The 12,913-nt window shown below is 46.1% G+C and overlaps 2 protein-coding genes across 18 annotated transcripts in view; one reads left to right on the top strand and one right to left on the bottom strand.

Annotated features, from left to right (window-relative positions):
- Window positions 1–729: 729 nt before the first annotated feature.
- Window positions 730–12,913, bottom strand: part of CHLSN (cholesin) — a 149,373-nt gene continuing 137,189 nt past the window's right edge. For 7 of the 17 annotated variants that reach the window (XM_071815010.1, XM_071815015.1, XM_071815026.1 and 4 more), the window contains 4 exons: window positions 6,280–12,841; window positions 5,337–5,893; window positions 4,061–4,190; window positions 730–3,033 (listed from right to left, as the gene is read on the bottom strand). The gene's annotated coding sequence lies outside the window, so the exon portion shown is untranslated. The remainder of the gene's footprint in view (window positions 3,034–4,060; window positions 4,191–5,336; window positions 5,894–6,279; window positions 12,842–12,913) is intronic. The other 10 variants (XM_071815020.1, XM_071815011.1, XM_071815017.1 and 7 more) reach the window with 10 other exon arrangements.
- On the top strand, window positions 6,188–12,890 carry LOC136108563 (cytochrome P450 2K4-like). Its single transcript, XM_065850451.2, has 9 exons — window positions 6,188–6,388; window positions 8,555–8,717; window positions 8,914–9,063; window positions 9,332–9,492; window positions 10,066–10,239; window positions 10,751–10,892; window positions 11,441–11,628; window positions 12,129–12,270; window positions 12,664–12,890. Exons 1-9 carry the CDS (start codon window positions 6,188–6,190, stop codon window positions 12,849–12,851), a joined length of 1,509 nt encoding a protein of 502 aa, XP_065706523.2. The 3' UTR covers window positions 12,852–12,890.

Here is a 12,913-nt window from a genome sequence, read left to right as displayed (position 1 = left end):
GTTCCCTGTCCTTCTGGAGCTGAGGGGCCACAACTGGACACAATATTCCAGGTGTGGTCTCCCCAGGGCAGAGCAGAGGGGCAGGAGAACCTCTCTGACCTACTGACCACCCCCTTCTAACCCACCCCAGGTCCCATTGGCTTCCTGGCCACAAGAGCCCAGTGCTGGCTCATGGTCACCCTGCTGTCCACAGGACCCCAGGTCCCTTTCCCCTTTCCCAGCTCGTTCCCCAACTTATACTGGAAGAGGCCGATAAATCAAGTGGTCACCGGCAGGTGCTTGGGACACGGTCACCGTCCAGATCCTCAGGACAGACAACCAAGGCAAAACCCCTTTTGCTCACAGGTTTCCAGCATGCTCTCTGCAGAGCTTCAGATCTCAGCCTGAAAGAGGATGAGAAATGACGTTAATTTAACCCACCCGAGTGTTAACCGTGGATTACGCTGTTGGAGTCTTTTTTCTTCTTTGCCCATAGCTGCAATTGGTTTAAGATGGTCTTTCATCTCTTTTAAGTTGATTTTCTTTTAATTAAATGACTGAGATAAGTAGAAAGAATTTGAGGCTGGGGGTAAAAAAAAAGCAACAGCTGCAATTGTTAAGGAGAGCCATTATGGAAATATTACCTGCAGCCCTATTTAAAGTGCGCTTTGTTTATGCTTTGATTGCTTTCTTATTGCAGGATTGAAATTGTAAATGGAAAATTACACCATGTCCTATTACATAAGCAACTGGTTTACAGAGCCTGAAATACGAGGTTTTATTTATTATTATGTTTTCAGGGCTATGAACAATAGCTGGGTTTTTATTATATGGTGAATAGCACTTTTCCACTTGACTTCGTTATAACACTTAACAGGAAAAGGGAGATGCTCCTCTTTCATGAACACACGCAGCAAACTGTCTCCCGGATCCCAGAGCACGGAGCAGCAGAGCAGCAGCTCTGGGTTACCTGGGCAGGTCCAACTGTGCACTTGATTTCAGAAAACGACCTGAATTATGTTGCTGAGTTTCTGGCAGGGTGGTTGACCTGCTGATTCCCCTGTGATGAAGTAGGAAAACATACGCAGCGATTCCCCAGTGAAATTATTCCCAAACAGACAACGATAATGTTATGCAAAGGTTAAGTCAGCTCGCTGTATTATATCCAAATGTTTGATTACCTATTAATTAACTTAGTGCTTTTCTTTGGAACCTTAAGTTTTGTAATTACCCCAAGTCCGGTCAGGTATAGTAGCAGGTGCTTGGTTATGCTTACTTAATGTTTTCTATTGCAAATGTCAGTTGTATCTTCTAGAGTTTCCTTTAAAGGTGCAGTTTGTCTTATGATCTATCACACGTGCTTTAGTAGTTTAGTATGTGCTTTTCCCAAGGAGATCAAATGCAACCCCCATTAGATAATCAGTGTGAAGAAAAAAACCTCTCATTTGCAGATTAAGCCATCCAGTTCCAAACAAATTCAATAAAAGCAGCAGCGCCACAAAGAGCAGTGCCACAAACAGAATTAAATGCTTTTCACATATTGTCTTTCAAAGGAGTGAGAGATTTCTCAGCACCGGGGAAGTCTGGAATGGCTCTTTCGGTAAAAAGGTGCCCATTGTACAAGAGAGATCAGATAAACTGTAAAGCATCCCGTGTTTTACAGTATCTTTTGTTTGGAGTCCTGAGCCCTTTCCAAAAATCAGAAGGCTCCCCAAACTAGGGAAAATCTCGGATCTTCCCCTTTCAAGCTACACACCTTGATAGATTTAAAAATAAATCCTTTGCTTGAATCAGAGCTGTTAGTCATTAATAACAAACTAAAGAGTCATTAATCACGGACTAAAGAGTCATTAATCACGGACTAAAGTAACATTTTTAAATGTTTGCTCTCTTACAGTGTTGTCAGATCACACTGAAGACTTATTCCACTGTTGGTACTTACCCATCAGTTGTGCAAATGTATCTTCAGAGGGAGGTTTGCACACTTTGCATTATTTTGGAAACACCATATTGAATAATGTGTAAGAGCAGAACTTCATTCCTTGCTATGGGCAGGGTCAGTTCCAGGACTTCCATTATTTTCTCTCACCATGTTGCATCTTTTAAGATCCAAATTATCAGGTACTTCATTTGAAAATAACTTATCGACAAGCCATGAAGGGCTTTGAGTAAAAGTACTGGGGGATTTTGTAGCTTGACTTGGGATGTCAGAAATTAATCAGCTGAACAAGACCAAGCACATTCAGGCGCTGGAATTTGTGCCCTTGAGACGGCTGTTCCCAGCCCAGCGCAGAACACACCTCAGAGAAACATCCTTGCAGGATCCCCCACTCCTCCGCCTCACCCTGGCCCGGCCAGCTCTTACATAAGGTCTCTTGCTACATCACCGCCACAGGCTCTTGTAAACCATTTTTCTCCCTTTTAATTCAGGTTCCTAGACAAGCAAAAATGCAGAATATTGCCAGAATAGTCTGGGGAGCGGGGATTTCTGCTGTGGATGATTAATGAAAGATTATTGTTTTGCACTTACAGGGAAATCATAGTTTCATGCCAGTAAGGTCAGGGCCTTAGTATGTTTATGTGCTCTATAAAGATGTACAGAATGATAACTCATTTGCTGTTATGACTAAGCCAAAGCCTCATCAGGTTAGAGGGGAATGGGGTAGAAATAGCAACGCTGCGCTAAAAGCCAAAGTGAACTCTTTCCTTACATTGCTCATTGCAGTTCTGGTGTATCTGAATCCACGTCTCCGTCTGCATCCACACGGGGGGACCAAAAATAAGATGCTGGGTACCTACCAACTAATTATCCTTCGTGGTATGCCCCAAATTGCCCTTGGAGTACTGTAGTTTTTGCAATGCTGTGTTGAGATATAGACTGAAGACAGAGACCCAGAACAAAAGGATCCTTGGAGCTACGTGGAGGCATTCGATCTGCTCAGCTGTGTTTTGAGAAGAGATTCTTCATAATGTGACCTCCTCAGTATGAACTTCCCCGGTCAGGCCGCCTTGGCTTGTTGGCCCAAGTGGGGGTCTGGAAGATGGTGCTTCTGCCTATAGTCACAGTGGAATTATTTGCAAATATTTTTATAGATCTGTATATTATAAAGTACAAAACCAGCACCAAATCCCAGGATCTCCCATATATTTGGTCACTGAGTGAGACTCACAAAGGAAGGACATCTATTGTGTCCAAAAACAAGGTTTTTAAAAGCAACAAAGTTCTGAGAACGGTTTGCAGCTAAAAGGGGTAAATGTTCAACATGAGTGGGAAATACTGTCAGCTTTTAAATGTTCTTCTTCCAGAGACTGGCTCCATCACATAGCATCCTCCAGCTCAGAATATGGGAAGAAGAAAGAATCTTTTATTGAAAATTTGCAACAAAATAATGATTTTTAAAACTATTTTTTAGGACCTTTTCTTTCCAAAGTAGGTGTGCGGCACACACCGATATGAAAGATAAATGAAAAGAAATTTGGTACAAGTTATTTGTATCAAAATGAGCACTCAGAACACTTGAAATACTGATCAGTACCCTGCAGAAATACTGATTTGCAGGATGGGAAGAAATGGGCGTAATCCAATACAACAGTGCAATAATTATGAAAAATGGAAAGAGGTCAAAGTCAAAAAGCTTTTGATTTATTTTTGCACTGGCATTTGTCAAGGTGAGCAAAATCCATTAGCAAGGAGCAGCCTGCGTTTTAACACATCTGAGTCTTTAAAAATGTTAATGTTTAATAGGGTGTGCTCATGCTTTATATGTCCCTGATAACAATGCATGGCTGATAGGCATCTCTGGAGGTTGTAAATCAGTTGCAGAGCCTCGCAAGGCGCACACTCACTCGGTGTTCACTCTCATGGTTTATTATGTTATTAGGACTCATTGACTGAATTATGGCCTTATAACAGCTCTTTCTCTGCATTATCCTACTGTTACTGTAGCGCTATTAACCTGTGTCCCATTAGAAGATTATATGTCCTTCTCCAGATGAGCACACAGGAGTTAGATGACTCTGTGGCTCATTTTCTAGGCGGAACTGATTATTTCCCTGAGCCAGGCTCACAAAATCTGCTTACCTGAGGGTGGTATCAGTTGAGGCTTGGGCTGGTAGGAAGACAAAGACACTTGAGCAGGGACCAGCGTTTTCTCCCCAGTGCTGTGTGGGATGCTTCACCTGGCAACTCGGGCTGTGCTCAGGGTTGTGTGCTGGAAGCGAAGGTATGGGAGGAAGAAATGGAGTTGAGGACACGATGTTCGTTTTACTTTAAAACTGCAATGATTCCCTCCCACTGGAGAAGACATCCGTCATTTCCCACCCTGAATGCAGCACTCCAGGAGGCTGCAGGTCCTTGTGCTCACTGCTCGAGAAAGGATTTCACTCTTATATTATCACCAGGTACAACCTGAGGCCTTAGACAGTCTGCAAGCCCTTGAGAAGGTGCCCGTGCTGCCGGTGGCAGTGGCCAGCTCTGCTCTAATGGAGCAGCGGTGGCTGTAAACATGAACGGTAAATCCCCTCCATCGGTACCCAGCTGTGCCCACGTAGGGTTTTTCCTCACTCTCACGTATCTCTGTCTCAAGAGTCCCAATGGTCGCGCCACTTACTCAGAGAAGAGTCTGGCAGAACAGGATATTCTTGGAAATTCTGAGAGAAGAGGGCACAGCCAAGACCTTCAGAGTTGTGCAGCAAATTTTGAGACGGACATGACCAACCATTTCCCTCCTTTCTTTGCCCAGCCTGCCCAGTCCTCTTCTGCACGCATTAATTCCCCCTTGTGCCAAACTCCACTGCTGACAACAAGCCTTGGAGAACAGGCAGACATGCAGGCACCTTTCTCATGTCAATCTAGTTAGAGTTTATTGATTCCCCTTGCCTTCAGCTAATGTGCTTTTATTATTATTAATAAATAATCATCATTTTTCCATCAGTGGAGCCTGCACCCGGGAGCCTTGGAGGATTCTAGCAAAAGTATTATTAAAACTAAAGGTTTCTAAAGGGTTGAACAGCAGCATGGCCCAGTAATCTGACAGAATATGCCACTGGGGAGCAAAATATCCCCAATTGAGAATACGTGATAAAACATCAAATCAGCTTCTTCCCTCCAGAGCCACCATTTAAAACCATGGCCTCCTGTTCACGATCGCTTCCGCCTTGTTGTCACCCCCAAGGACGCAGAAGGTGCAGGTGGCTCTGGGAGCTGCCGCCCGGGCACGCGGGCTCCTGCAGGACCCTGCCCTGGCATCGCTGCCTGCACCCCGAGCGCTCTGCCGGCTGCTCTGCCTGGCACCCCCAAAACAGCTGCCCGGCAGCCGCCCCCTCTGTAGAGCCCCATCCTGCTCCTCCCAGCTCACACAGATCCAGGATCTCTTTCCCAACCTAGGCAGGAGCGCTGCCTGGAGGGGATGGTTCCTCTCAGAAGATCGCATGCGTCTGCTCATGGACAGGCAGGACAGCCGGGAAGGAGCCGTCACCGAACGCAGAGACACAGATGGACATCTATTCTGTGGACAGTAACCTGCAAAATAGCAGCTGAAGTGGTTTCAGGGGCATTTTGGGGACAAAGATCAATAACAGTGTCAGCAATGAAAACACTGCATTGCTCAAGGATGTGATTTTACTGGGGTGGCAAGAAAGCAAAGAGAATCAGAGCTGTGACCTGTAAGCGGACCTACTCCCATCTGCAGTCCTGAACTAGCACATCTTCATTGCACCACCATTCCAGCACCTCCTTGCTCAGCCTTGTCCTCCCTAAGGGCTCCTTCGCCAGCTGCCCCTGCGGCCAAGCATTGTCGTGGGCTTTCCCACCTGCATCCTGCTTCCTCCATTGCATCACCAGTGGTCCAGCGGAGCCCTGTGACCTGGCACCATGACAGCGATCCAGCACGGGTCCTGTCCCTTAATTCTGCCCCTGAAATCACAGAGACCACAACATGCCCATAACACAGATTTCCACTGGAAAACAAACACCTCAGCCTAGTGTTGTAGATGAAATAGGAGCTCCAGATTAAGGTAATCCATTTTTCAGAATAAAATAAGGTGCTTTATTTGGCAAAAAAAAAATACATCTGGTCTAAATGGAAGAAAACAAGACCTGAGAGTCCTTTTCTCTATGCGAAGCCACTTCCCCTGAAGGTGTGTTCAGGTAGTGACAGAAGGGCTATAAAGGGACCCCAGGATGCTCATAGCCACACTTGGCTCAGCCATGGCCATACAGAGTTTGCTGCAGCACACGGTGGGCTCCAGCTTGCTGTTTTATTTGGCAGCAGGGCTGGTCGCTCTCCTTTACTTTCTTACCAGCTCCAAGAAGTCGGTTTGCAATCTGCCTCCCGGCCCACGGCCTCTTCCTCTGATCGGGAACTTGAACGTGGTGGACCTGAAAAAGCCGTTCCAGTCGCTGACAGAGGTAGGGTCTGCGCGACGGGGAGGAGGGAAACGTGCAGCGCCCGAAGGGAGAAACATAAGTCGGGAGATGGAGATGCGATTGTGTTTGCATTGTGTGGAGAGCAGAAATGAGACTTTTGACATATAGGCAGGCTGGCAGTGACGTCACTTTCAGAGGTATGCACACACAGACATGTATTTATATATAAATATAAATAAATATAATACATTCTTTGCTTTATACACACAAGCATAGACACCCACCCTTTGCAATTAGCTCCATATTATTGGTATTTCGAGCCCTTCAGAGGCTGCAGGTAGGACACCCGAGCTGGGCCAGTCTGCGGAGACATCAGGACCGTTTGGCATCAAGAAAGGGACCTCTCCCACTGAAGGGAGGTAGGAAGGAAGGAAAGAAGGGAGACAGAAAGGAAGGCAGGGTATCATCCCCACAGCCAAGGAAACGGGCGCATACACACATTTATTTTGAAAGCTCGTTATATCTCTGCAATGCAAAGCTTCTTTCTGCCTCCCCAACTCTTCCCCTGCACGCACGCTGGCCGGGGTTATTTAAGACTTGATGCACAGCTTTTACATGTCTGGGTAAACAAACTGCTTTTTCTTATGCAGCTCCATAGATACTTTTATTTCTAAAAGAGGAAAAAAACTACTTAAATATTATAAAGCCAGGTGCAATGTTTGTTTCGGGAAGTATCTGCTGTGCTCCCATAGGGAGATGGGAACAATTCACTGTGAATCTTCTGGTTGGTGTAGAGACGGCTGAGGTGCCGTGAGTGACCTGTTGCGTACTCTGTGTATGCACCCAACCCTATCACGGGAGAAACCGAGTCCCCAGTGAGCTCCTTCAGCCACCTGAAGGGCCGCTGTGATGGGACAGCGCAGTCACTGAAATTCTGCAATTAGTTAGAGAAGAAAGGGCATCCTGGGCTGCGAAAGCACAGAACACAGTGTTCATCCGCCCTGAGTTACGGTGCAGAGGATTGTGCAGAGCACAGTTCTGATGGGCTTCTGGTCCTGAGCTCCCGTCTGACCATAGGTACGTTTGAGAGCGCCAGTGTAGAAGAGCAACTACTTTTGATGCTGCCGGGGGATTTTGTGAGACAAATGTCACTCAAAGGCACCAGACTCATTTCCTGTGACCTGCCAAGCAGCCTCCAGGCCTGCCACATCAAATGCTTGTGTTGATGAGAAACACCAGCATTGATGCCAAGACATACTAATGCAAAGAAATGACCAAAGGAAGGCTGGGACGCGGCTGCGATTCGCGGCCCCTGGCTCTGCTGCACGCTCTGCGAGCTGCCAGGGAGGAGAGAGCCAGTGTTAACAGCATCTCCCAAGCCGTCAAACCACCGTTTGATGAAAACAAATTCAATTTGTCTGCTGTAATAACAGGAGCTGCTTCTAATCTGAAATTCAATTTTTGGTACGTATCTAATGCATAGCAAATGGTAACCCAGGCACGATGGAAACAAGAAGACATTTGGAGTGGACGTCTTGCAGTGTGTTTAAACGGAGTCTAAAATACCAAGTGAATGAGTAGATTGTCAAAGCCACCCGTCTATGTAACAGATGATTCATATTTAATTTGCTATAAAAGCCTAGAGCTCCTGTAACATTATCTACAAGAATACGCTTCCTAGTTGGATTCAAGTTGCTGGTGGCCAGCAAATAACTTTGCAATGACTGCAACACTACCCACCTTGCCATAATTAGAGACAAGTGCTGTTCTGAAAGAAAGAGTTATTGTTTAGCTTTGTTTTTGTAGTGTTTGTGGCTTCAGCCCCAAAGATGTGTGCACACCTGCTCGCCTCGGGTCAACAGCATTAAAATAAACAGGCCTGCCCGCTACGGCGTTTTCTAACAGCCTCCGAATGGTGGTATCGCTACGCCGGCCTGTTGCTGCAGAACACCGCAGGAATGCGATGGCATTTTATTGACTTCTGCTCTGATAGGAGCGGCGATAGCAGACACCTTGTTGTGCAAACAGGGTGCACGCAGAGATGCTGGCGATTGATAGCGGCTGCTCATGAGGTGCGTTACAGCAGCACCTGGAGATTTCGGGCAGGGCTGGGAGGGTCTTTTGGGGCTAGAAACCACCCAGGGTGGCAAGCGCTAGCGTTTGGGTCCAGATCTGGTTTTGAATGAACGTATTTCTTCACCTTAACAGCTCTCCAAGATATATGGCAGTGTCTTCACTGTGCATTTTGGACCCAGGAGAGCTGTGGTATTGGCTGGATACGAAACCATCAAGGATGCCCTTTTAAACCATGCTGAAGAATTTGGAGAGAGAGCAGAAATACCCATATTTAGGCAAATGACACAAGGAAATGGTAAGTGACCTTCTGGCTGGTTAGTTTTTGTAGTTTGTCTATGTTCCTTATATTCTTACCACTGAGAGTATTATCCTCTTACAGACCGCTATTTGTCTGTGAAATGCTGTATCGAGCAGCTTTCACACCAGTGTGTAAGAACGCCTTACAAACTTTTAACCATAGGTAACATAAGGATGCTATACCTTTATTTTAGGCATAGCATTCAGCCATGGAGAGCGATGGAAAACAATGAGGAGATTCACCTTGTCCACACTGCGAGATTTTGGAATGGGAAAGAAAACCATTGAGATCCGAATCCTGGAGGAAGTGAACTCCCTCATTAAATACTTTGAATCCTATCACGGTGAGTGTCAGGAATTTCATCCAGAGACAAAAAACGTGTCTAGCAGAACAATAAAGATTAATGAAAGTTTAACTTAGAGCAAATGGTATCTCACGGTTAAAGTTCAGCATATGCTGAAGTAGGTTATTAAACTGAGGCCTGAAAGCATTGACACCTGGCTCCCTGCTATGAGTTTTTTCTTTGGGAGCTCAGGACTACATTTCCATAGAAAACCGGGCTGAAACAGCCATAATCACATCATCATTTATTTTCATTGTCTGAAATACAGGGAAGCCATTTGATACGAAGATGATACTCAACAATGCTGTATCCAACGTCATCTGCTCTATATTGTTTGGAGAAAGGTTTGAATATGATGATCCTGTATTCCTAACTTTATTGAAGATGCTAAATGAAAATGTTAAGCTGTTGGGCTCCCCTATGGTGCTGGTAAGAGCTTGATTTTATATTTTAGCTTTCAGTTAGTTTTTTGGGGGATATCCAGCTGCCCATGTTTGCCCTCCTGGCCTCCCACCTCTTGCTTCTCAAGGCGAGAACAAGAGCATCGTCGGCCATCCAGGCTGCACTGAACACATCTGTGGTCCTGTATCCACAGCACAGACTCCCAGCCCCCGGGCTTACTCTGTGAAAGTTATTAATTACAAAGTCTTTTCAAAAGGAACTGCTTTGATGAGCAGAAGCACAATACATCTCTCATATCAGAAATCAGCCCTGAAGTGCAGTCTCAAATCTCCCTCCTTGTATTACACCTTCAGTAACTGTCTTAGCTCTGCCTCTCCCACAACCAGCTTGGACCAATTTCTTTTTCTTTTATTTTGGCCACTGAAAGTCAATGTTAGCAAACTGTGAGCTGATATAAGCCTGTTCTTCCTGACACAAAACTACTTTGAATGGCAGTGGAGTCATCTTCTGAGCCACACAGAGGTCTGTGCTGGCTGTAACCGGAGATACCAGTATGTGTTCAAAATGCCAATTGACAGTAAGACTTCTCTTGCTCCACAGTTATATAATTTCTACCCATCGCTTGGATTCCTCTCTGGAGCTTCCAGGACTGTGCTACAGAACATCCGTGAACTGAGCGCTTTTCTCCAGAAGCTTTTCCAGGAGCACGAAAAAGAGTTTAATGAAAATAACTTAACGGGCTTTGTCGATGCCTTTCTGATGAAGCAACAACAGGTACTTTAAAGCTATGTCTCAAAGTCTTTCTGTTCTGTTAGCTCTGACTTAGGACTTACCATCTGTCAGGTGCTGGGAGTAGTGGAAAGAGAAGCTGTGCGGTGAGCGGGTATGTCAGAGCTCACGCTCACGGTGAGCTGTGCTGTACTCGATCCACAGCTCCACCAAAACTGCTGGTTAGAGTTGTCAAGGTGTCCACATGGGTGGAATAGGTAACCACACGTCACGAGGAGATCATCCCAAACCTGCCTGCAAGAATGGTACAGAGATAAACTTCATTGCAGTAACTAAATCTTAACTAACCTAGCATCTAGACCTGGTGATGGTACAACTGCTTGGGACCAGACAAATTCCACACAGCACAGGCCCTAATGCTAAAACTCTAAACATTTCATTTCTCGAACCATATGGAGTCATAAAAGCTAAAACACCGATAAAAATGATGACAACACAGTCACATGTTGGTATCACTTGCTGCAGAACTTATGGCCGTTACCTCTATGTTTTGAAGGAATCAAAGAAACCCCACACTATGTTCGACAATGGAAACCTGTTGTTTTCGACCCTGGACCTCTTTGCCGCTGGGACTGAGACCACTTCCACGACTGTGCGCTGGGGTCTTCTTCTGATGATGAAGTACCCAGAAATTCAGAGTAAGGCTAAGTCCCCTTGTACAATATTCTGTTGTATGCTTAAGGCTTCGGTTGTGGAAGGGGGTGGAACTCATTCGGTGTTGTCTAGAGTAATTATTCTGAGTACTCTCAGGGAGATAACAGCCGTTGACTTTATAAAGGAATTTTATTCAGCTAGATTGCAATAAACCAGCGCAGCCAAGTGGGAGAGGACAAGGGCCAGTCTGCGGTTACAGCAAAGCTCCCCCGTCGCTATTCCCCCGCAGGCTATGGGCTTACGTCACTGAAGGTCTCCTCAGGAGCTGATTCTGATCTGGTTCCTCTTGAAGGCTGTGGGGTAACAACGGTGTGTAACCAGAACTGGGCATGGGATGAACTGTAGTAACTCTCTTCAAGCTCCCTTGGCTCAACAACAAATCTGAAAGAACCACGCCATGCCTGATTTACCCCCTTCCGCTCTTCCTAAATACCCCTCAAAGTTTTCCCTTCATCTTAGCCAAACTGAGGCGATTTCAGTTGCAAGATAAGAGGGTTATCAGCTTCTTAATCCTTTCCTCCCTCCCTCCAAGGAAAGATTCAGGAAGAAATGAACCACGTCGTTGAACCAGGAGAGCTGCCCAAGCTGGAGGACCGGAAAAAAATGCCATACACAGAGGCAGTGATACATGAAATACAAAGGTTTGCCAATCTCGTCCCAATGAGCGTATCACGATCAACTCCCGCCGATGTGAATTTCCGAGGTTATGTGATTCCTAAGGTGAGCTCTCAGGCTGGCCGCCTATGCCTCACAGATTTCCCACAGTTCTGTTTAAAGCAGACACGAAGGAAAATATAAAAATCCAAAGACGCCATCGTGTGTGGTTTAATCTACGATGTGATCCCTTGTCTCGGATCCAGGATAACTGTTACAAACGTGCGCTGGACCGTGGTCTGTAACAGCTATTTGAATCCAGAATAACCAGAGACTTTAATTAAATCACTAGTTTGAATCTCTTACGTCAAATGTGGAGTCTCTACTTCAGCATCTTTCTTGAACGATCTGACTCTGTAAGAAAGGAGTAGTTTGTGGTCCAAAAAGAGAGCAGCCGGCACTGATAACGGGCAGAGCCACAGCGCGGCAGGGAAACATCCCCCAGTTCCATTTGCCGTGGCTCTGTCTTATTTGCCTCTTCACATTAGCAAAAAGAGAGCAGCCCGGCTCAACTGGGGAAGTGATCTGCTCCAAACAGCTACCATGAGTTTCTTTATCCCCTTCAGGGTACGGAGATTATTCCGCTGCTGACCTCCGCTCTGAAGGACGAGTTACACTGGAAAACCCCGGACCAGTTCAACCCTTCTCACTTCCTGGATGCCAACGGGAACTTCATTAGGAGAGAGGCATTTATTCCATTCTCCATAGGTGAGAGGGATGTGTGTGCACCCCCTGGGGCTAGGCTAATGGCACAGTGTCCCCCAAGTCTAGGGATGTATGGAAGTTGGGGACACAGAACATAGGATAAGGGATTTCTGGTCACTTCTCCTGTACAGCATCGCTGTAGGTAACCACCTCTTCTTTGGGAGATTTGGGACACACAGGTTTACCCACAGTCACTACAGAATTTCACATACCTCCAGGTTTCTGTGTGGTTTGATACCAAGTCAGTAGCACCGCGAATATACAGAGAGAAGGAAAGAAACATTTTCTCCCTCACCAGCCGTCTCTTACGGACTGCACGCCCAGCTGAGAAGGTCTCAGACATCAACGCTAACAGTCACGGTGCTGATCATTTACTTCTCTCCTGGTTGTTTTCAGGACGAAGGGCTTGCGCTGGAGAAGGACTGGCCAAGATGGAGCTGTTCCTCTTCTTCACGGGCTTGCTCCGCAGGTTTGTTTTCCAACCTGCTCCGGGAGTGGATAAGTCAGACCTGGATCTCACTGCTGACGTGGGCTTCACCCTGACCCCCATGCCTCACCTGGTCTGTGCTGTGCCCTATGAATGATCAAACAACACGGAGTTAGAGTAGTGAACGCTTCAAGCTTGACAGTAAGTCTAGTTACAGGG

Source organism: Patagioenas fasciata, chromosome 15 (genome assembly GCF_037038585.1).
Source record: "Patagioenas fasciata isolate bPatFas1 chromosome 15, bPatFas1.hap1, whole genome shotgun sequence".
Classification (NCBI taxonomy): domain Eukaryota; kingdom Metazoa; phylum Chordata; class Aves; order Columbiformes; family Columbidae; genus Patagioenas; species Patagioenas fasciata.
This window is presented reverse-complemented; position numbering and strand designations above follow the sequence as displayed.

Bases quoted from the DNA above. Each gene is read 5' to 3' on its own strand.
- LOC136108563 (XM_065850451.2), top strand. From the start codon at position 6,188: ATGGCCATACAGAGTTTGCTGCAGCACACGGTGGGCTCCAGCTTGCTG. The intron at 11,629-12,128 runs GTGAGCTCTCAG...TATCCCCTTCAG, and splicing joins GAGGTTATGTGATTCCTAAG to GGTACGGAGATTATTCCGCT. The intron at 12,271-12,663 runs GTGAGAGGGATG...GGTTGTTTTCAG, and splicing joins ATTTATTCCATTCTCCATAG to GACGAAGGGCTTGCGCTGGA.